Raw genomic sequence first — 23,782 nt, 5'->3', positions numbered from 1 at the left:
CTTCATGTGTGTAATCCATCCCAGTCAACTCAATCCAAGTCTGCATTTTTTTTAGTTACATTATAATTGTTTTTTAATGATAATGTGACTTTGCTAAAAAATGAAGAGAACATTTTTGGATTTTTCAATTGACTTTTATACTGTAAAAAATAACTAGAATCCAATGGATGCTTGGAATGGTTGGAAAAATACATCAGCAATAACAACAGGGATTGCAAAATGGTGACATAAAATATACGTAATTTGTAGTAAAACCTGTAAAACCTCTGATACAGTTTTTTTTAACAAAAAACAAAACAAAACAATATCACTTCCTCACCTGTCAAAGGAGTGAAACTGCATGGGCAGCATGGCCTGCGCCTGGGCCTTGGCAGTGGGGTCTGGGTAAGCCACAGGCTCCAGCCCAGCCTCCATGCCCTCCACTGGAGCTGCCACCAGGCTCTTCAGAATCTCCTTCACATTGATGCCCCTTTTGGGCTGGCTAATGCTGATCATAGAGGAGGACAATTTCAGCGCCTCCATGCTGGGTGATTCAGACAGACTGTCCTGGGACTTCTTCACCTCTGAGGACAGTGTAGATATGAGCTCCCTCATGGCGTCCGGCCCTCCTGTGCTGTGGTCCAGGTCAGACCCGTTCAGGATGCTGGCTACCTGCTCCTCTCCGATACCAGAGTCTGTGTGGGGAAGGGTGCTGTCCATGTGGATGCCTTCTGATGGTGCGGGATGGTCTTTGCTGCTGTCAAACACTAGGGGTGTTTCTGTAGAACACACACAAACACAGAAAAGACAGAGTGACAGGTACCGTTAACCACAGTCAAATATATCTACACAAATGCAAAATGTATCTAATAATTCTTCACTTTTCACTGTTTCATTATTCTTTTTCAGTCAAAAAATACTTAAGATTAAAAGAATAAACAAGCGTTGACAGTTTGAAATAGTTTAAGCTTTTGCTGGATAGATTAGTTCAGTGATTAAATCAATCAAATAATTATTCTAACAATTTCAGTCAAACCCTACACTATATATATCAGACTCTCATCATAATGAGTCTTTCTATTTGCCTACTAAGATAACACAAAAATATTTGACAAGAGACGTAAGAAATGGGGATTTAAAATGAAATAATTTGATACCAAGGCTAATGACTAAAATTGCATTTCAGAGCTGGCTTTACGTTCCTGCTCAAAGAGTAAATTTAGCATGTGAAGAAAGAGCCATGTGGCAACGCAGCTTCTTAGATCTCTCTCCAGAAGCTCTGATCCTCTGGTGAGATTATCTCTTGGTTATTCTCTTTCTATGCTAATAAAACATGAATCCTTTTCTTCACCTTCCTGCAGCCTGAAGCCCTGGGAGGCACATCTATTTAAATTATTTGAAACTGTGACAGAGGAGTCAGATAGTTGCTCCATTATTCTGGTACGTAATATACTATACACTCCATATGCATGAACCAAGAATATATCTGAAAATGCATTCTCTATACAGTGATCAACTTGACCCAGTAAATACTGATTTCCCCTGAAACTGGGCAGAGGTGCCTTTCTAGTCTAATTTTTGCCCACCCTGACCCAGTGGTTACCTACATGCAAGGCAGGCCATATTAATATTCATCACATGCCCCCTAACAAGGTCAGCAGGGCCTGATTTAGCCAGCAAGTCGTCTGGCTTCCTGGTCCATCAGACAATCGTCTGCCACATGCCTTCTGGAAAATTCCCCCATTTTCTGGTGAAATTTATGAAGGCGGCAGTGTGCCTCTCTCCTCCCAGCAACCTCTATGATCCCATTCTCCTCTGGTGGATTGCTTGCCTAATGGGCACTGACAGATGGGGCTGAAAATAGCAAGCCTGGCTCCACTGCCCCAAAAACCCACAGTAGTTGGTCAGCATGCTGCTGCTTTCTCATCTTTCAACTTCTCACTGCTCATCTTTTCTTTCTTTATTCTCTGTGGGTTCTGAGCTCTTCAATATAACACTTTCATATTTCATTTGGCCTCTCTCCTCCTCCTCTTGTTTCTTTTATTCACTTAAACCTTTTGTCTGAATGGAAGCTGATGAAGTATGCTCACTGGTGCATCTCATAATAGCAAGTTGGCACTGCAGCAGACATTGTGTTAAACCTTTGTTGGCAGCAACTGATTCATGTGACTTAATGTATGATTTATGACTTGAGGCAAATACTACCTTTCATTTCATAGAGAACGATGAAGCCTATTCACGTTCACAGCTACCATCTCTAGCTCCGGTCTCCACAGTTAATTCTGTGCGGTGCAATTAGCAGAGCTCATGAATAAATCATATGTGAGCCAGGAGAGTGCAGGCAGGGTATCCCTGCTATTATACTGAAGGAGCTGGCAGCAGTGTATCAGAATGGACCTAAAACACTTAACATTCATTTATATCTGACACAGTCACCACAAGCTAAGATTAGTGGGCAGGAAGAATGGATGTAAGAGGGGTAGGGCACAGCTGTCAACACCTGTGCTGGTTGGTGAGTTGATCTCCTGACGGATGCTGCGGCCTGACTGGCTGCTTATCCTGACAGTTTCACGTTGGGGCTCCAGGATGTCACGGTACTTGGAGACCATGAGGACAGAGATGAAGTACACCACAGCTAACGCCAGGAACTGGGCCTGTTTACTGTCATCCTGTGGAGAGGCATCACAATATGGTTACGCCAGTCTCTTATTCAGACAATCCCATTTCACACAATGCTGCCTGAAATGGTTCTCTCAGAGCAAAAGCACCTTGCATAGAGCATGAAAATACATTCAAAGTATTTTCTAAAATACTTCTAATACTTGCTTTGAGTTATATCCATTCAAATTTAGTGGGCTTGTGTTCAACAGACTGCAGCTCAGTGGACAAGGGCACCTTTGGCGTTTCACCTGTTAACTGAAGGGTGTTAGATTGCACACCTGTTTGTCTGCCAAAAAAAAAAAAAAATCCTATTTCCATCCTCTCAAGTCTTTGTCACAAACACATGCATGCTGTGCGCATACACGTCCTACACATACACATACACACACGCATACTCCTGCACTCACCACATCACGGAACACCACAGCACGCAGCCGATTGATGTCCACATCCTGCAGAAGGCGATCAGGGTCCTTGATGGGAGACAGGTTACTAGGGACAGTCTCTATGGCTGTCTAAAGCAGAAAGATAACACAATATGACATGCTACCCTGTTCATTCAAAGCTCCATTAAACACATTTTTGCTACTTTCTTTTTATTTAATTTGAAGGATTCAGAAATGACTGATATTGAACCAAAAAATTTGTCAGCATTTGTAAGGTAGTATACAAACACTCATTTAGCACAACAGGGAGTATTAGTGGCATTTACAATAGGAAAAAATGTATTCCACGTCAACACTCAGGTCACATCACAAGCATGGGGCAATGTTTCGCACTGGTAAATGCATTGCATAGATGGTATTTGCAAGTCGGGGCACTGAACGCGAAGCTATGACATCACATCCTACCTTGCTGGAAGTCACAGCATTTAGCAGCATTTCCTGAGTCTTGTGGTTGTTGGGAATGGAAGACTTATTTCCCCTGTCTCTGTGTCTCTGCCTGCACTCCAGACAGTTCCTAACAGCCACACAACACACTGTATGTACACACACGCACACACACACACACAGCATACAAATAGGCTTTTATTTCAGAGTTAAATGGAAATTAAATGTCGATAACATTCATGACCTCTTTAAAACGAATCAGTTATCTCTGATGACTATTTGTTCCACGCTGCCAGGACAGAAGCCGGGAGTAAAATCAGCAGCCAGACTGATTTCACACTGAAGCCAGTGATGAGAGACTGTATGTTTGCAACAAGGACACTGTGAAGTCTGAAGGCTATTTCCCATCCCCCAGAGCCAACTTGGAGTCAACAATGTGGCAAACACAGACTCGTGCACACACACATACACACACACACACACACACACACACCTACAAGCGCAAACAGATATAGAAACAGATACACTCACATGCTGAGACAAAGACGCACACATACACACATTTTCTATGCTTCCTTTATGTATAAAATACATCTACTAGAAAAAATTAATTCTAACAATTCTCACAATTCACCATTTCTGAATATACTGTAGCAGTCCTCTACTTTGCATTCAAGTGTAAAATATAAAACAGAAAAAAAAAAAATCTCTATTCTGTACACATTCAAACACACACAAGGACAGAGAGGACCGTGGAGTCCTATGGGACACACCAATGACAAACACAAAAGGCTACCATTTGCAAAGAGTACCCATTTGCACTGCAAATGATTGACTCTCCTTGTTATAAACTCCAAAATTGTGATCCTGTCCTTTTCTACAGCAGCAAAACCCTGCACATTCTCCAATTTAGTACACAATTAGCAAAGGACTCTTAAATTAATTAGCTTCGCTGATCAAACAGAGGATTTTCAGGGATTAGAATTATTAGAGTGTGTGAAGAGAATATTGTCATGGCATTTTCCAGCTTATCAATTTTCCAGTGCAACTGGCAAAAGATGCGGCTCACCTCCCGAAACCCACTTAAAAACACTGCCATTATTTTACTTCCCCACCGCACTGACTGACACTCACATCACGACAGCGAACACACAATCGTGATCTTACCAAGTCTGAGGCACTGACGCATCAGGCCGCCAGATGACATGTTCTTCTCAGCCTCAATCTCACTGAAGTTGAGGGAGCTCGAGAACACCAACACGTCTACCATAACCATGAGACGGGACAGGAAGGTGACGGCGGTCTCCGAGGACATGCCCTGTGTGGCCTCGATGTTGTCCAGCTCCGTCTTGCACAAGCAACGAGGAAGACACCAGTCATATAAAACAAAAGTGCTCGTGTACAATATCGTCTATGCCACATTCTCATATTCTGCAGTTGTGAATAAAACATTATGTTTTAACGGATGCATGCAAGAGAAGATGGAAAGAGGGTCACATTAGACATATAAACACAGTGGGTGCTGCAGAATTCAGGAGCAGCCACTGAGACACCGTTCAGGAGGAGGGGGCTTATTATTATAATGTGAGGATGAGTAGGGTCGTGCTCCATCTCTGAAGAAGCAGGGATAAATTACACAGTTGTAGAAATTAGTAGAGGGTTTAATCTGATTTCACCTGACTATCCAAAACAAATGAGGCGATGAGCCAAAGAATGTACTTTTCTGTTAGCTGCCCTTTCCTTTGTGCTGGAACATGGAGAGATTTTCTGAGGAAAATATCTGAGAAGGATTCCATCTGCATCAGTGCACTTTCAGATCTATGTAATGAGTATTAAGCACAAATGGGCTGTGAATACAGTGTGAAATTAAGAGAGACAGATTAAAATTACATCCTGTAAATAATAACCTTGGCACTCGAGCTATGCACAGAAAAAATGAACAAAAGATGATTAAAATCAATTTCAGTTCAAGCCTGCAAATTAAATCTTAGAATTATAGCAGACTGATAAAAGTAACCGTCAATGACACACAGGGAAGTTAATTACAAACATATGAAATTGTACCCAATTGATGTCGTCAGCATTAATTGTAGTAAAGTGAAGCTGAGCAAATCAAGGTGGCCCCAATCAATAAACGCAAACAAGTCACATTTCCCACCGGTAGTAAAGACAGACAACCATAGAACAGGCGGTTGTAATAAACTACCACTAGATGGCGATATTCCTCTACAGTGAGGAGAGTGAGGCACACTTACAGAAGGAGAGGTGGCCGCTGACAAAAGGGGCAAGATCCCTCCACAAGCGATAATGATGTTGTCCACCATTTGTGAGATGAGGTGGATAGTGTTGTGGACAAAAATGATGTTCTCATTGCTATTAACAAAGTCCATGACAGATTTGGTGGAGTGGCTGCAGGAGAAGGAGGGAAAGAACTGGATCATTATGGGTACGAGCATTTTTCACCTCATATAAATATGACATTTTTTCTGTGAATTTAACTAAGAAGATTTATTTTCTGCATATGCAAAATTAAAAAAGGCACCTCAGTCAATAAATGTCTCGAGATAACAGTAAAATTATGTGTTAGGTCTGACATGGAAGGACAATCTGAGTAATCACTACAAGCAGCATGCTCAGCCTCCCTCTCTGTCTCTTTCAAGCACACATAAAACACTTCACACACCTCCTCCAGACATGGACGTCACTCTCCAGTGCAAACAGCAGGTCAGTGAGCAGCCTCTGGTGCATGGCTGACCATTTGAACTCTGGGATGCGGAACATGGTGGTGCGTGGGCCGGGACTGAACTGACGTCGCTGTTCCTCCGTCATGGGCATCCCCCTGAACCCCAAGTCCACACGTATGTCCCTCTCCATCTGAGCGGCTAGTCGGCCATGCAGACTCTGATAGGACACCAATTAATCAGTATAAAACGTAAAGTCATGAGATCCTGTTTACAGACTAGTTGCTAATCATATTCTTCTGTCAAGATCAATAGTGCACCCTTAATGAGATATAATGCTGCTGTCAAACTATTCACTAAGAATGATGAATTGCCAGAATAAAGTCAGTCCTCAAATAACCCCCTCCTTCCTGCAGGTAGAGGAAAAATACTCAATGCAACCTCTAAATGTAAGATGAATGAGTCAGCAAAGTCCTGCAAAAAAAAGCCTGTTTAAAAAGCAGCAGTGATGAATTGAACATGAGCAATTATGCAACAGCAGAGAAAAGCTTAAAAATAAACCCAGCCTCCCACTGGTCCCCCATCAGTGACCCAGTCTAGGCAAAAGACTCTGACCTCTGAAAAGAGCACAGCTCATATGAGAGGAGGGGAGCAATGAACAAATCCCAGGCGATCGTTGCAGAGTAATACTTTGTCTATTTCTGCCCTGCTGTTGGCTCATTCAACTATTCCAGCAGCCCACTTTTCTGAGTCTCAGAGGGATGTTGCCTGATGCACACCAGGCCATTCTGCCCCCATTACAACCAGAGTTGGGCGAGGGAATGATCCCTATGGGTTTGTTAATATAGAACTGTTCACTAAAGGTCAACACAACATCACAATGGCAATGATTGTCTGTGGTTATTTTTCCCTCTGGCTAAGCTTTACTGTTTTCTTGAATCTAATGAACTTCCACTATTTCTGTTACAAGAAAGTCTAAAAATGGGAAAACTGTCTTTTGGATATTACCGGGTAACTCATTTACATCAATGATGATTTCACTTTGGTCAAACCTGTGTGGTGGCTGTTGTCTGAATCTTCTTCTCCTTGTCTTTGCCATCATCTGATCTCTCTGTGTCAGAATTGTTGCTTGCTGCATCTGCTGCACTGCTGGTCTTAACAGTCAAGGGGTCCCCTTCAGATGCCGCTGCAGCTCGGCCCTCAGTGACCTCTGGGCTTTTGGAGGAGGCCTCAGCCTCGCTACCAGCCACAGAGCTGATGCCTTCCAGGGCTGCCTGTAGTTCAAACTCATCCTTCTCCAGGATACTGGGTAAGGAGCCGAGCTCAGAACTGCCGGTCATGTGTGCGAGAAGGCCCAGTTCAACACTGGCACTGGTGTGCACTGGAGGCTCTGGGCTGGGCAGGACCAGAGGCTCAGCTGGACTGAGATCAGGCAGTAGCTTATCCTCCATGCCTGCCACCTTGCTGAACAGAAAATTGTTGCTATTAGGGATGGTGTTTTTGTCATCTTCAAGAGTAATGAGAGGAGGTGCATTTTGGTCATCCATGCTGCCTTTTGGCAACAACCCACTGCTAACATTACTGCTGAGCTTTTCCACAGCAGCACAATAAACATTATCCAACAGAGAATCCACCTCCACCAGTGCTCCATTCTCAGATACTCCCAGAGTTTCAGAGGACAAGTCCATATCATCCAGCTTAACCTCAGTAGCCTCCACCTTTTCAGCCTTGATGTCCACCAGAAGGTCGTGAACTTCAACCTTGACCCCATCTACCGTACCCTCTGTTCCTCTGAGACCCTCTTCGGGCCCCTTCCCTTCAGCCAGCAGGTTGTGCGAGTCTGCGCTCTCATAGTCCTTCTCACTCTCAGGTGTCTGGGAGTTATCGTCCATTTCTCTGATCTCAATCACGCCCTTGATGCCAGAGGCCTGTGCAGACAGACCAGAGATGGTGCTGACGAAACCCTTCTTCCCTTTCTTAATATTCTCCTCCTCCTGACGCTGATACTCCTCATACATCTTAGCCAAGTACTCCTTATGTGCCTCATATGTCACCTATAACAAGGGCAGTGTTACAGACCATGTTAGCCACATATTCATGAGGTGAAGATCAGTTTAGAAGAAGCTTAACAGTTTAGACAAAATAGGTAGAAATGTCTGGCTCAACAGCAGAGGTCAGTGTTTCCTCTTTGTTGCACAGTACAGTACTCACCTTAGAGTGGGCTATGGAGAGTGTGTCCACCCACACGCGCCATCCTCCCCACTCATACTTGATGGCATGGTAGAGCAGGATACGAAAGATGTTGTACACCATCTCAGTGATCTTCTGTTCCTCAGAGTTTTTAGGGTTGATGTAGCCAAGAGAAAACATCCAGTCCTGCCATACGGAGCACTGAAGCAGACACCTGCAGCACGATCAACAAGTAAAACATGCCTTACACGAGCCAGATAATACGTGTGAGTCATTTAAGTCTTTTTATCTTTAGCAAGTTTAACATTTATATTTGATTTTGATGGCAAACAGAATCATTTTCAACATTCTACTTTAAGTTTTTCCATCAAAGTTAAACGTGTTTTAGGATAATTATTCTTTCTGTTCCTCCTTTCTTTGTGTGAAAAGAAGATACAGACGCTATTTGGCATTTTGTTATTCACATTACAACAGACTGTCTTGATCATTTGGCCGTTCATATACTAGTTTTTTTTGTTTATTTGGCAGCAGTAACTCACGAAACAAAATGACGGCCAACATAGAAAAGGGGAAAGCAACTGAAAACCAATTAAGTGTTTTTTTGGGGTTTTTTTTTTCAGTTCAACAGTGTGACTTGACTAAGCACTTTCAGCCTATTAATTTTCAGCTAATTATGTTATTGATTTAGGTCAGTGGTTTCCCAAGACTTCTAATTTAATTGCATAGTTTTAAAGTGTGTCTGTCAGAAGGAGAGACTGGGCGTGAGAGTGAAGAAGAGAGAAAGCAGGAATGAGCAACTGTCAAATCTGTCACAGAAACATCTGCTGGAGAACATGTGCACGTCTATGGATGATTTAGCATCAATATAAGTCTATTTAACAGGGCGCGAGGAGGAGGAATAGTGTGTCTGTTCTCTCTTTCTTTAATACATAAATCAGGACAATAATTGAAAGAGTGGCTGAGAAAGAGGCGGTTTAAGTTCGGCTCACCGTCTGTTCTCTCGGCTGTTGCTGAACAGTTTGATCATGTCTGAGAGGAAGAGCCGCCGAACCTCCATCGGCTCCGTGCTGGGGGCGGAGTTCTTCAATAACGTGGCTACCACCTTGAGAATCACTGATATCACATGCACGCAAACATATAAACACATTCTCAATTTTACTGGAGAACCGAGTGCTTCAGAGAGAATAAACTCCAATGTGGCACATAACAGGCTTACTTGGGTTCTGAATCTTGACAGTGGCGTCGGGCTCAGGATGGGGTTTGTGAACTACCTGCGTGCACACCTGCTCTGTCAGAATCTGGCGCGGGGAGCGGTGAGAAGACATCGGTCACACATTCTGTACAAAGAGACCAATGGTGCAGCAATGTTGGGACATTTGAGAGAGAAACGCTTTGTTACCTCGTACAGAGTGTTGTAGGTCGTCACGGTCACAGTGTTGGTGTGCAGCATGAGCCTCTCTCCCAGCAGAGTAAAGAGGCTGTGTGTGTGCATGATCTCCACCTTCCTCCTGTGGATAAACACACACAAACACGCACACAGACATAACGGCAAAGTGCCTTATTTAGAGCTCCCTAAGCTACTGAAAGGATCAGTGAGTGCCGTCAGCCTGCTTCCCCATTCTCACCCACAGGGAGCTGGGCTCTGGAGACAAGTGCCAGGAACTGCCTGCTGTCATAAATTGGGGGAATTTTGTTGGAGGTGTGTAGGATAACGAAGACAGCCTGTCACTAGGAATGGCTCCAAGATATTACAGAGGCATACCACAGGTGAATGGGTTCAACAGTGACAAAATACTTCTGCAAACAGCATAAGGACTGCTGTCAGGAAGCGATGCCAAAGCTGCTGCCACTGCCTCGAGAAGAGCTGGACTTTCCTAATAAGTCTGCAATTTTTTTTGTATTTTGCAGAAGCTGGCAAATTGGACACTTAGGAGACAAGTAGTATTTCTCACAACCGTATAAATATGGAAATTTGGGAGAAAAGTGCAGATTGATGATGCACAGCAAGCTGAGGTAGAACGACCAACAAGGTACAGCAATTTAGCATTGAGTGTTTAAATTGTCTAAATAAGACATTAAAATGAAGACACACTGTCAATTATCAAAAGCAATAAAATCACCAGAGTGTGGAGGAAACATGTTTAATTCTTCATGTGCTGCAGTAGAGCTAATAGAACTACGATGGTGCTTTAAAATGTATGAAAGCTATTAAATTGAGGGCTGAAAGGCAGGCTTTCATGAAGCCCTCACATCCCTGGAGGATATAGGCCTTCCACTTGTGCCTGGGGCAGTCTAGCATGAGCTTATGGCTGCCCTTTCCCTCCATTCTGCAGGCACCAGTAACACCACAACACCTGGTGCCCCTCCATTGCGAGCGCAGCAAAATCCTCTGCATCCTGCATTTTGAATCACAGGCTCTCCACCCACAGGCATTATCTCCTCTCGCCTCTCCGATGTGCAGCATACAGAGGATATGCTGACATCCTAGTACCTGTTTTATTATTTATTTCAGTCTGCGGGACAGTAACTTGGACCTCTTCCACCATTCTTGTGTGTGAAGTAATGGTTTTAGGGCACAATGCCAGGAATTCAGGTGTTCGACAAAGACGTGCACCCTAATTTGCAAAACTGGCATGCAGTCAAAAGTTTTTTGGCTCTTCTAATTGTGCACTTTTTCAAAGGAGTGGCAGGCCCGGATGAATCATCTCTCTGAATGTAAAGCCTGATTTATGAATTTTCAGTTTCTAACCTAATAGCCTATCGTAATGATGTTAACCCTGTCATTGCAGGGATGACAAAACAGAGTAGATAACAGCATTAGACACGCTACAGACATCTGACGATCCATTAATCTTAAGACTACCCAGTATACAAACACTTAAAGTGTGTAATTACAGTCTACGACAGAGCTATTGGAATGGGTTACTTACTTGTGGCCCAAGTGCTTGAGGAAGTACCCAAGGACTTTGAGGGATTGTACTCGAATGCTCTCACTCTTAGAGGCCATGAGCTTGTAGATTACCCTGCAATAGACACAAGCAGTGAAAGCTGGCAACAGCGCACTGTCTTGACAGAAGGAAGTAAAGCACTGTTGATGAAAAGGCCCTGCACTGGTTAGCTGACAACCACTTTCTTTCAGGGAGAATTTACATGAGCATTAAATGAATGCTCCAATGAAAGCAGCAGCCTTTCCACAGTGAAGTCCTTAAAGCTCACAAGCAGTGCTACAGTGTGTGCATCTATATTTTATAGGATCACATGGGGTAAGTTTGCTCATCCATGGCATACTATGAAATCAACATGTTAATATTGTTACCTCTCCATGCAGTTTTTTTTCTCACTGAACTTATGAATTATTCACGTGTCTCATAGGCACACAGCAATAGCACAAGTGTTAGGCGCTAAGTTTTATTTTGTGAGATCACCTCTTCCTTTGCCTGAAGAGTGAAGGGATTGTGTCTTCCCCTGAGGGGCTTACCGTATTCCATTTCTCTGGTCAAAAGCAGGGATCATGGACGCTGGATGCTCTGACATGAGGGCTACTACCAGCTGCAACACGTCATGCAGATTCTCATCCTGCACACAAACCACGAGAGACAGATGACGATAGAGAAAAACAAGCTTGTGAAAAGGGAAAAATGCTGTCGTTGTTCTTTGCTAAGACTCTGTAAGTGCTACTGCAGCACACATAATGTATGTGCCTTGCAATTTTATCACCTGCGATTGCAGAATACACCTGGGGCCCTGGTACACCTTACAATAGTGCAGGGGCAGTGGCTGGCCATTGCTAACCGAAGCGATTCATTCATCTTGCTGGGCAGGAAAAAATAAACTTCTCCTAGAATACCGACTGTGAAGATGAAATGTAACCTTCTAGCTTATAGTGCAACAAAGTGGCAAACTAATACACTGAGTGAATTCACTTGGAGCAGGGGCAGAATCTCAGGTACCTCATGCATTGTTAACAAATAGTTCAGGATGCTCTGCAGCTCATCCTCCTTCACACCTCGATCCTGAAAGAATGCACACATAAAAGACAGGTGAACAATGAAATGATGTCAGGGCAAATCAGTGGAGAAGGGTCAGAGCGTTACTAAGGTACAGAACAGTCTGCTGTATATTCTGGCAAAAAGCATCACAGTATTTTTCAGTTTGGTACAGTTGAAATGAAGGTGTTTTGGCCTCCAGTGTGTTGATCGTCATTGTTGTGCTTAGATTGGATGTGCAATTAATTAAAGATTTAGGTTTCTACAACAATACAGACTGAACAGCTAGGTAAGTCGTATTTGCCTTGTGTGCCAAGCCTGTTTTCTGTCCAGTGTTAAAAATTCCTCTTTTTTCTGCCATGCCCTGGAAAACCTGCTGCAGCATGCGGAATTGAATTATCTGCAGAGATAATGGCATGCTGGGATGTGGACAGCAATGCACTGATTGAAACTGTGCGGCATGAAAACATTAAAAGAAACTAATCAAAAGTGTACTATGTAGCCTGGCGCTCTAATGCTGTTGTTTCTGATGAGTTTATCATTTATCTTTTAAACAGTTGAATCGATTTAGTCAGTAAAACGACAAAATTACAACAAATACCTGTCACACAATTCCAGAGCCGAAAGGGACAACTTATCAGGGCTAACTTTGTTTGATAAAGTCAGGAAGCCAAGAGGGAGTCAATTAGAATTAACAGAAGCAAAGAAAATCATCATCAATTTGTCTCATTTAAAAAGCTGGAAGCATCAAATGTTAAATGATTAAATAATGATCAAAACTGTCATTTATTAATTTTCGCTTGACTGACTAATGAATTCATTAAATTACTTTCAGCACAACTGGTTTTCTTCCAGGCACGCTTCCTAGAAAAAGTAATAAATAAATAAAAAGCTCTGAATTTATTACAGAGCAGACCGGCAGAACGTTTTAAAGGATAACGCAGGGAGACTTGACGATCCCCATATTTTCTCCCCGCAGCTCAAAATCAAGCCATGTGAGGGGCTGCGAGGCATGAAGACAGGTGGGATATACCTTCAGGATGAGTTGCTTGAGGAAGAGAAGCATGAACGCCCGCAGAGAAATTATTTCTTTCTGGGTCGGCCTTGGACCATCTGCAGATGGAGAGAGTGAGAGAAGCAATGAAACTGGAACCAAGTAAGATATCTTTCCTGTCCCCTCTATATTTTTGTTTTTACCCGCAATTTTATCCTTGGTTTATTTTCATGATCTAGTTACTTTTTCATGTTTTTTTGACGGCTAATGAAATATTTCTCTTGTTGATGTCTTGCATTCGCCTCCATGAGCTTTTGAAAAAAGCAGAAAAAACAGGGACATCTGCAGATTCCTTCACTCTATCGTCAGCTTTGTACTGATGCACTGGATCCACCTTAAATGTGTGCATCAAACAATGCAGAAAATACATTTTAGGAGGGGGACTATTGTGTATTAAACCCAAATGTATTCATCAGTCATGCTGCATCCAGAGTCTCTGTGTATCCCGGTAGCACCCAGGCAGCCAGCCCAAGGTCACCATAGTCACACCTGCCCGTCACACCGGCCAACATCTCATTAAAACTACCCAGAATGCCTGAACCAACTTCAGGTCACTTTGGCACTCTGAAGTTAGATCAGCAGTTTCCCACCTTTTTCCTTCTGGAACCAGTTTACTGTCGTTAAGTAAACAGCCGCTGACTAAGCGACACATTTTATGGATATTTCATATCATATTCGATGCATAACAATAACCGTACAGAACAAATGATGAAATGCACAATTAACTTAAAGAGTAAACTCACTAACTGCAGGAATTTTGAGCAAAACGAGCATTTTGAGAGGATTATTTCCTGGAAATATTGATAGATATTTTTAAGAAGTTTTTATGCAGTTCTCAGTCTGTGTTACTGTATTTTTTCAATTTTGAACAATCATACATAATTAACAGGCTGTTTTCTTCTCTCTGACACTTGGCCCTTGTGCTATTAGCTCTTTGGTTGTTTAAACTTTGTACTTTTCTTATACAAGACAAGGCTGTTTAGAAGAGAATAAAGGCAATCAGCACAGCTTGTGCTTCTCATAAGTTCATATCTTATAAATAAATCACCAAAACTTCAAAAAAAAAAAAAATCATTAATTTTCTTCACAGCAATGAATGAAATGCTGACATACAGGCCTACTATATATTAAAAAAATAATGGGAAAAAAGTTTTACACCCAATAGCATCAAACAGGCCTTGCAAGACCAATTTGGGAACCACTGAGTTAGACTCATTTTGCAATCCATTCCTATCCTCATTTAAAATCTGACAGGCCAAACGCTGTCAGAAGGTGTAGGTGTGTTGTGCAAATAAAGACAAATGACAGGATATAACAGAGAGCATTGATTAACTGTCACATAACAGCGCTGCTGCTGTTGTATTGGTTTTGTTGGCACAAGAATTAATTTCGGCATGACCAGATCCCATTCAGTATGCTGAACTCTTTTGTTTTTAACCAAAAGGTGTTTGCACATGCACTCAGTAAGCTCACTAATGGGCTGCAGCAACAGGCAGATCAATAAAACACAGAGCTATTCAGTCAGACACATCAGCAAATACCGGATATGGCATACATTACAATACAATACAATAATAATAATACGAACAAAATCCCCTTAAGATTAGCAGCACTATCACTGTAGCACAAAGGTAAAACCTGGCATGCATTCATTCGTATCTTATTCATTCAGTGCAGCAAGACAAATGTAAACACACTGACAAAATCTTTTCCATTTGCAGAAATATTAAATGACTGGGCCAAACACATCAGCAAAAGCCTGTCAGAGAAAACTGGTCACTTTGCCAACGTCTTTTTCTTCTGTTCTCAGCTCTGATAAACTCCAACCTCCACCTTGGCTAGACACATGTTCACTTGAAACGGGGACAGTGCCACGATGACAGATACAACGGCAGCAGACACCTGACCATCCTGCTGCTCCAACAGCCAGTCAGTGCAATCAATGATGGGGCTCCCTGAGGTTGCAGGACGATGGTGAGTGCTGCTGCATCCAGACACTGATTAATAGAGTGAGAGAGGAAAACCCAGTGCAGGGGCAGTGCCTGACATGGAAGGGATGATAAGAACATTATTACCGCAGCCACTGCATGCAAGTTATTCACGACCAATTATGCTCAGCAGCTCCGCACAGCTCTTGTTTCTCATTCGCATATTGCTTTGCTTCCTGCATCCCAAGGGCACAAGGAGAAGGAGTCCATTGAAAAACAATTTATGTCCACGTGATTAATGTGGGAATCTTATTTCTGCTTATGACCGACGATAATAAAGTCACAGCATATACAATAGTATGCGTCCTGTGTATTTGTACAAACCTTTGAATAGAAAAGAAGAATTATTAAATATTCACTCGCTGTTTGATTAGATGATTATGATTTTTAAAAAAACCTCAAAAGCAACAAGTGTTTGTAATTGCAGCAGCGATAACTGGTTTCCACTGGTTTTTGTGCATAAATATGAAGCAAGGCACAGTTAAAAAAAAGAGAGAGAGAGCATGCGTGTGCCAACTTATTCCCTGACTTCCCTGTGATCAGTAATTTATGTCTTATATCAGATTAATACATCAAAATGAAGGCACACAAAAAATCTAACCAACCACAAGCCTCGATCAGATAATTCCTCTGAAGCACCCACATATCTGTCACTGGTGAATTCTCCTGTAATGGCACGAGACAGAACCAGCTCGAACTGAAAGTGGTGACTGACCAAACAGCTTTGCTAACTGCCCATCTCATTACTCATTATTTGGTAAAACAGAAGCAGAGCACAGACAGAGACAAAGGGAGAGAGGCGGAGATTGAGACAGATTATGTGCTGGCTTGTGGGGACATTTCACAGACTGACAAAAGTTGAGCAATGGGCATCTGTCGTTGAGTGCCTGCAGTGATTCTGCGCATAACCGAATGATACATGGCTTCAATTTGATAGCACTCTCTATTAAGACCTGTGGATAATAAAAAGAGGAGCCGCTTCCAGAAACAGAGCCAGTAGCTGGAGGAGCACCGTTTTAAATGTCTTCTGTGTCCCTGTAATTGAACACTTCATTATGTGCTTGGCTCTCTCCCTCTTCATATGTGTCTTTGTTTGGTCATTTCTCAATTCAGAAGGACCGAGAGAAAACTGAGCTGCCAAATCAACCGCAGATCAATGGAACCAGATCCACTCTGAAAATTACCTCCAGGAGGAAGGCCATCCGTTTGGATATGTCTGCCCCAGAATCTCAGCCCATTACAACCTACCAGGAGTTCAGCAACAATTAGCACCATATTTATTTGTGCTCGAGAGGCCTAAAGATAGGTGGAGGTTTGAGACAGACTGTTCATAGCAAGGCATCGGCCACCCAATGACCTTGCCCTCACCTGGCACCCAATCTGGACATCAACACCCCCCCCTGCAGGTGGCAGGCTCGGCTCGCCTGTACAGGACAAAATGCAGGAACTACAGTGAGAACACTGAAGCACATCCTGCGCATCATTTTGGTGTTTTTACAACCAGTGTTGACTCTGACTTCACACAAATCAGAAAACTACTTGGTCGTGTGATGTTACTGTATAAAGCAGAACCATACTGCATTGCCTGAGGCTACACAGGGAGAGATTTTAACCCAAACAAGTGATTTTGACATTAAAATCTATTATTCAGCAGTAGTGAAAGCAACGAAACACCTATCAAGACTGTCCAACGCAGTGGATGTGACAGAAAGTCACGAGAAAAGTCCCTCTGATGTCCAAGCTAAATATAGCTCATCACCTTGGTATATGGGCTCTGGACAGGTTGAGCCTTCATCTCTTATTACGTCTTGTAAAGTTCCCTTGCACAGAATACGAAGGGATAAGGTACCCTGCACAGTGTAAGTAGACGGGATAAGGAACAAATTAAAATGAGGAAAAGTGAGATTGAGGGGCCTGTGGACTGACCTAACTGACAGATAAGTGTTCCATATTATCCCGGCTAACCTCAGTCTAGAGGTCACTACCACTATTAGCATGAAATCAATTCAGATCACTCCCAGCTGCAAGAGATCAAAAATGTAGGCCAAGCGCCTTGATGTGGCATATATATAGGCTAAAATGCTTCTATATTCAGCCAACTCCGACACTGCCGGTGAGAATGTTGTCATCCTGCAGTGTTAATAAATGTGATTTTCACTTGTCATACAAACTGCTAGTGGCTAACAATGTCAGTGGAAGTAAAAAAAACTTTTTAGAAGACAACACTGACTGTATGACAAGGATCATGTTAACGCTGTCAGAATACAAGCTTTAACCTTCAGGAAGTTTATTAGGCCGTGGTGCAGCATAAACTGAGCTCTCCCAGTATAAAACAACCCCTGCACTTCAACACAGATAGTTTCAGAAAAGAATAATGGAGAGCAAAAAGGAAATGACAGTTCAAGGACACTTTCGCTTCCAGCACAGGCTGCTCAGTGACGTACTGTTGTTTCACAGAGAGACGATGCCAGTCATACTACTGGCCCAGGTTTCAGAGGCCTAACACCCACACCAAGCACCCTAGGGGGATGACAGTATTGATGTGGCGTGTCCGCCTCACTGTCGTCTCCAGTGATGGCCACGATCCTAACAGCTGACAAGCAAGGACTTCTATGTGAGGATGAGTCATTTAAAATGTGGGGGTAGCTGCTGCCATTTCAGGAAGAGCAGGCTTGTGACTGCACACACTGATTGTGATTGGTTCACTCCCAATGATTGCCTTTCCAAAACACTGAGTTTCACTCGGATGAGACTTCAGATGGATGGAAAATGGTTTATATAAACAACAACCCAAATCAAATCGAATCATATACCACAGCAAGAAAGCACATAAACTTTAAGCTTAAGCTTAATTTATGCTCACCAAGACCCTTTGGCGTGATGCCGCTGCTGTCTGCAGGGTTAATGGCCCAGTAGTAGTACTTTAGCGTATGCATGAGCTGAAGCACTGTGCCCACTCGACGAATCGTGTTGTAGATGGTTGCCGTGCCAATAAACTCAGCAGACAGGTATGTGTACAGAGAGAGCTGTACCTGTGGAGGAAAAGACACACGTGCGCATTCATCAACAGCAACGTGCAATTAACCATGTAGCTTTTTAGACTAACCAAGCCATTTCACAGTGGTGGATCGCACTAGCTGAGCCTATTATCCCTGCAGATGTATGGTAGCAATGGCCACTGACCCTATATTACTGAATTTCATAATTGTCGCAGCTCCACTCTATTCAGTAATGATTAGCATGTCCTCTGTAATTAGCGACAAACCTGACAAGAATCCTTAATCCCACCATAGTCACTGCAGCTATAAATATTGAAGGCTTCTTCCCACATATTATAAATTATAGGATATTAACGAGTCAAATGTGACTCATGATGAAGTGTGGTTACGATGTAAGCATGACGTGATATGGTTTGAGGCCATTGACATTAAACACTGGAGATAAGTGAACACCATGCAATCGCTAATGTAATTTCCATGAGAACAGAAGAGTAAAATGCATTTAGAAAATCTTATTTATCTATTAGGACAAGGTCAGTGGGCCCATGTAATTAATGCATATTGCATGCAGCCATCATTCACACAGCTGGCTCTCTGGACCTCATGCAGAAGATGGGGACAGAGGTAATGTGGACTTCGTGGAATGACCCAAGGGAAGGAGGCAGCGTAGTTTCCTGCTGCTGCAGCTTGAAGTGTTCTAACCCACTTCATTACCTCACCTTTTTCTCTCATTTTTTTCTACCTCTTTCTCTACGCTCTATTTTGGAGGAGTGTCGGAAGCAAGCCTCCAGACACTTTTGTATTTATTTCCTCCTTTTATTTATTCATGGCTTGGCCCACCAGCAGCATTCCTGAGGCAAATGTATTTGCCACACAAACTCAGCTCCTTTGATATACCTCATCCCATTTTTTCATGGGTCATTATTTAAAAGGAGGGGGGAAAAAAACTGGAGAACATTTAAAAAAAACTTGTTTATGTTGAGGACAGGGGAGTGGAAGAGAGTGATAAATTCTGCAACCGTTTAATGTCTTATAAAGGCGAAACATATCTAGTGTATGTGCTCCCTGACTTGATTTTATTACCACTTGCACAAACACTTGGTGCCATGAGGAATCTCACCAGTACATCAGTGTGATACATACTTGACAACAGGCAAAATTTGCACCTCTTATTTCCTTTGAAACACAGGCTCATTTGAGGACTTGCAGTTTCTCTGTCCTTACAGAAGATAGACTGAAGCAGAGATTTACTGAAGCCTTTTGTGGTTGAAAGCTCCCAATACACATCCAATGCAGCCTGACACACACATGCAAAGACAACTATCCCTCCATGGGTGGAGCTACTTGCAGGAGCTCACCTTGGCCGGGGTGTGGATCCAGATGGCGGCATTGAACAGGATGTGGTCACACAGCTGCTTCAGCAGTGGTGCCCCATGTGTCAGACCGTCCAGATACTTTGCAAAGGAGAGGAAATGCTCTAACACAGCCCTGGTGATGTGTATACGTGATGACTGTAGGAGGAAGCAGAGACTCATGTCAAACAATGACCACATCGCCAAGCCTATTCTGCTGCAAGTGTGTATTTATTCCTCTTGGTACAGACTGCATTATGGAGAGCAACACAGAGACCTACATCTGCGAGGATTTGTAAACCACAGAAGTGGTCAGAAGAAGAGATATAAAAAAGAAAGCTCGTAACTGGAGTGCAGCCTAATATGACTCACTATTCGCATCATGCTGTCAATTCCCCTGTGCGTAGGCTCAGTTAAAGGATTTCTGTGCTCCACTTATGTTCTGCAGCAGCAAGTTAGCATGTTAGCATAGGTGATAAATTGATCTACTCTACTACATTTTGTCAAGTTACTGAATCGAAAAAATAAAAATAAAAAATTAAAACACAATTAGAGCGAGTTGTGGAGGCTTGACTTTGCAGAGAATTTCACTTTGACAAATACCGATACAGGTCCTGTCTGGCACCTGGTCTCTGCCCAGGTGGGGACTTGGTGAGGGCAGGAGAGAGGGGAAATATGAAGCTATGGAGGAGGGGGGAGGGTGGAGGGAAGGTGTGGCATAAACAGATCATGAACAGATGGTGCGATATGTGGAAGCGTGAAACCTGGCAGCGGGAAGGAAGCAAAGAAAAAAACGGCAGCTCTGAGGCGCCGACTCTGCCTGGCTGTTGGTTAACAGCAGCTGAAGCCAGCAGGCAGGCAAGTCACTGAGTGACAAAGTGGAGTCATTTCTCAGTGCTCCAAAAGAGCCAGCACTCTGGGGAGGCCGGCAAGCTGCTGGATCTGCATCACAAAATGGGCAAATAAAGATTGATGCGAAGTGAGAGAAAAACCAGGGTGGGGGTCTCTGTCTCTCTGGCTCTGTTTAGTTCAAAGAGACGTTCAGGACACAAGTTATGGAAGATCAGACCTGGAGAGTGCAGACAAGATACAGCGCACCCTGACAGTAGCAAAAGTGAAAGACGTTAAGCAGGAAAAAGGCATCAGAGTATTATTCCCCATTCATTATTTCAGTCAAGAAAAAAAAAAAAAGAGCTGGACATATTCATTTGTCAAATTACTGTGAGAAAAAAAAACTGCTGCTGTGATCTGTTTACATGTATTTGGACCTCTTGTATATTTCCTGAGTGCAAACAAGACAGTATTTGTCTGGGTGAGGTGAAACTGGTTCATTTGGAAATAACAAGTTCCGGAGAACTGATGTGTCACTGAGGTTAGGAAACCACTGCGATACATAATGGAAGCCCTACCATACCTTCTCAAGCAGGTATCCAATCACCAAAAAGCCCTTTCCTCCCAGCATTTGCTCCTGCATGGCCACAGAACTCTTGAGCAGCTCAACCAGAAAGGCCAGGAGAGTAGCACTGCAAAAGAAGAAAACACAACGTATCGCACAGGGATAAAACACCCATCTATTCACACACTCATCAGGTGGTGAAGGAGTTCTTCCATAAACTGCAGCGGCATGAAGAGACAGCGTGGCAGAGGGGAAAAAACAAGGTCATTTTCAGAGGATGTCAGCAATCAGCTGGGAACTCTCGCTCACCACTTTCATCCCTCTTCAACTCAGAAGAAAGGGTTGGCTCGTGGGCTCTCTAGAGACGGAGAGTGGTCTGGGGGGCAAGTTGTAATAGGGTGTGTGTGTATGTGTATGGGGTGGGGGGAGGGGTTCAAGGGGTAGTGCACAAGACATTTTTTTCCTTTGTTGCTAAGCTTTTCAGTTGAAGCCTTTGGCTGTGTGACAGTGGTGCTCAGTGACACTTCTTAATCGGCTTTCCCTCACATCCTCTGGTGGCCTCCGCTCTAGCGCGACAATCACGAGCACACAACCGCTCCTGTGCCGGCCTGCCAACATACACTACATGCATACAAACGACGGTACGTACATACTACCATGTCATTTTGCAGTGGCTCATTTCTAACTACCGCTCCAACTCAGCTGTAACTGAGCCAAGGGGAATACATAGAGAACTGGGTGACAGTCAACTCTGTGTGTCTTGGTTTAGCCTCTGATCCTTTACTGCAAGCACAGCTTCCTTCCAATTTGGCAGAGCAGTAGAGACTGATGTAATATCACTGCTGTTAGGATGTTAAAAGGGAACAGAGTAACATGGTTATTTAAAGGATTTTTTTTTTAAATTACTATTTGAGGGGGCTGTTAAGAGCAGCCACAGCAGATCCACAGGCATTACAGAGAGTTAACTGTTGCAGAAGCTTTGAACTCCTCAGCTCAGCAGGCTTTAGGACGACACAGGCAAGGACAGAGCAAGCGACACTCTGAGAGGGAAAGACCTGCGACATGCTAGCGAGAGGAAGCCACTGAGGCACAGAGCTTTGGGTATCGGGGGTTTGTGCTGCTGTGTGGCCACTTCTGCGTCTATCTACTCGTACTGCTGTCGTCAAACTAACAGGGGATTAGAGCACAGCTCAGACTCCATCCACAGCACAGTGGGGAAGCTTTGGACCGACCAATTCAGGATGATGGGGATGAGATGAATCTGAACCAGAGAGTGGAGACAATAATGAAAACTGGACCACAGTTTGACCAAAGCTGGTGTTATAAGTAGGCAGTGCTCTATTACAGATACATTATATTGGCATCAGTGTACAGTACATGTTGACTGATACACACAAGAAAAAGATGTGATACAGACACACTGCTATCACCACAATATTTGTCCAGCAGACACCTTTTCTCATTCTGGATGTTAATATTTTATCACTAAGATGTCAACAAAATGAGCACTCAGATGTATCTCATGACAGGTTCAACAAAACTGCTGTTTTCCAGCAAAACAGCGATAATATTTAACAAGACGTGACATCCCAACTGCTGCAGCCCCACTTTTATTTAGATTTCTGTCCCAAAATCTACCTTGCGCAACTTTTGAAAGCCATTAATATTACTTGCAGTTTTTCTTTCCGTCAGACACAAACACAGCCTCATATTGAAGTCAAAGAGGGTTCAGGATTAAAGGATCAAAAAGCAATCAAATTCACAGTCACTCCAAACTGAGCTCTTGTCACCCACAATTCCATCTGTAAAATTCTAAGGCATCAAATCAGATTTCCAAAAAGTTAAATTCTCTTGTACAGTAACAACAGCTCTACTTCTTACCATACAGTGGATTCCACCAGGCTGTCGTTCAGCTGATGGTAGTCCATCTGTGCAAAGAGCGGGAAGAGCACCTGGATCCCCCCGATGGAGTGGATGGCACTGTGGATGGAGTGAGTCACTGTGGCTTTTACATCCTGCGAGGATAATATCAAACCAAAAAAACACACCTTTGTAACGACATTTTAAAACAAGTGCATCAGAAATGAATGAATCAAAATCTGGCATAGCATGCACACAGTTAGCTCTGGCTTTGATTAAAGCAACTGACCTGTAGCATGAGGGCGTGCGGTGAGTGCACAAAGATGGAGGCATTTTCTTTAGGCGAGGACTCCAGGCAGAGCTGGGCGTCAGTGGCCTTGGCGTTGTAGGTGAAGGCGATGGAGCTGGCCAACTTGCTGTCATACAACACCTGCTTGTGATGCTCTGCTAAGTGGATATCGCTCTCAGACTTGAACTTAAATGTGCTCTGGGAAAAAGAGAGAGGGGAAAAAAGAGGTAGAATAAGGGAGAAACAAGAAAAGACATGGAGAGAGTGAGAGATGGAGTCGCTCCTTCCTGCACATGCAGCCTATCGGTAACTTTTGGGTGTTATCTTTTCATTATAACTTAATTAAAAACATCCATTCATGAATGAAAAATGGCAAGATGCTTTTTTGTATTAATAACCACTCTAGAGGTCAGTCTGGGTGCATCGCAGTATATCAGCATTTTGAAAATGCATCTTTTGCAGTGATTAGACGCTTTCCCTTTCATCTCATTGATTCAAATCTGTCCTTTTCATCTCT

General features: G+C 43.2%; 1 protein-coding gene across 4 annotated transcripts in view; it reads right to left on the bottom strand.

Annotated features, from left to right (window-relative positions):
* The window catches only part of nbeab (neurobeachin b), a 182,779-nt gene that overhangs the window by 100,021 nt on the left and 58,976 nt on the right, over positions 1-23,782 (bottom strand). For all 4 annotated transcript variants that reach the window (XM_070970886.1, XM_070970888.1, XM_070970889.1 and 1 more), the window contains exons 9-29: positions 23,266-23,463; positions 22,998-23,131; positions 21,135-21,243; positions 19,727-19,879; positions 18,233-18,401; positions 13,361-13,440; positions 12,292-12,354; positions 11,820-11,917; positions 11,272-11,364; positions 9,741-9,849; positions 9,558-9,639; positions 9,331-9,454; positions 8,363-8,555; positions 7,204-8,205; positions 6,154-6,371; positions 5,726-5,879; positions 4,638-4,818; positions 3,492-3,619; positions 3,048-3,155; positions 2,480-2,648; positions 320-758 (exon numbers count right to left, since the gene is read on the bottom strand). In XM_070970886.1, coding sequence (XP_070826987.1) covers positions 320-758; positions 2,480-2,648; positions 3,048-3,155; positions 3,492-3,619; positions 4,638-4,818; positions 5,726-5,879; positions 6,154-6,371; positions 7,204-8,205; positions 8,363-8,555; positions 9,331-9,454; positions 9,558-9,639; positions 9,741-9,849; positions 11,272-11,364; positions 11,820-11,917; positions 12,292-12,354; positions 13,361-13,440; positions 18,233-18,401; positions 19,727-19,879; positions 21,135-21,243; positions 22,998-23,131; positions 23,266-23,463 — 4,004 coding nt within the window. The remainder of the gene's footprint in view (positions 1-319; positions 759-2,479; positions 2,649-3,047; positions 3,156-3,491; positions 3,620-4,637; positions 4,819-5,725; positions 5,880-6,153; positions 6,372-7,203; positions 8,206-8,362; positions 8,556-9,330; positions 9,455-9,557; positions 9,640-9,740; positions 9,850-11,271; positions 11,365-11,819; positions 11,918-12,291; positions 12,355-13,360; positions 13,441-18,232; positions 18,402-19,726; positions 19,880-21,134; positions 21,244-22,997; positions 23,132-23,265; positions 23,464-23,782) is intronic.

Source organism: Chaetodon trifascialis, chromosome 9 (genome assembly GCF_039877785.1).
Source record: "Chaetodon trifascialis isolate fChaTrf1 chromosome 9, fChaTrf1.hap1, whole genome shotgun sequence".
Taxonomy (NCBI): domain Eukaryota; kingdom Metazoa; phylum Chordata; class Actinopteri; order Chaetodontiformes; family Chaetodontidae; genus Chaetodon; species Chaetodon trifascialis.
This window is presented reverse-complemented; position numbering and strand designations above follow the sequence as displayed.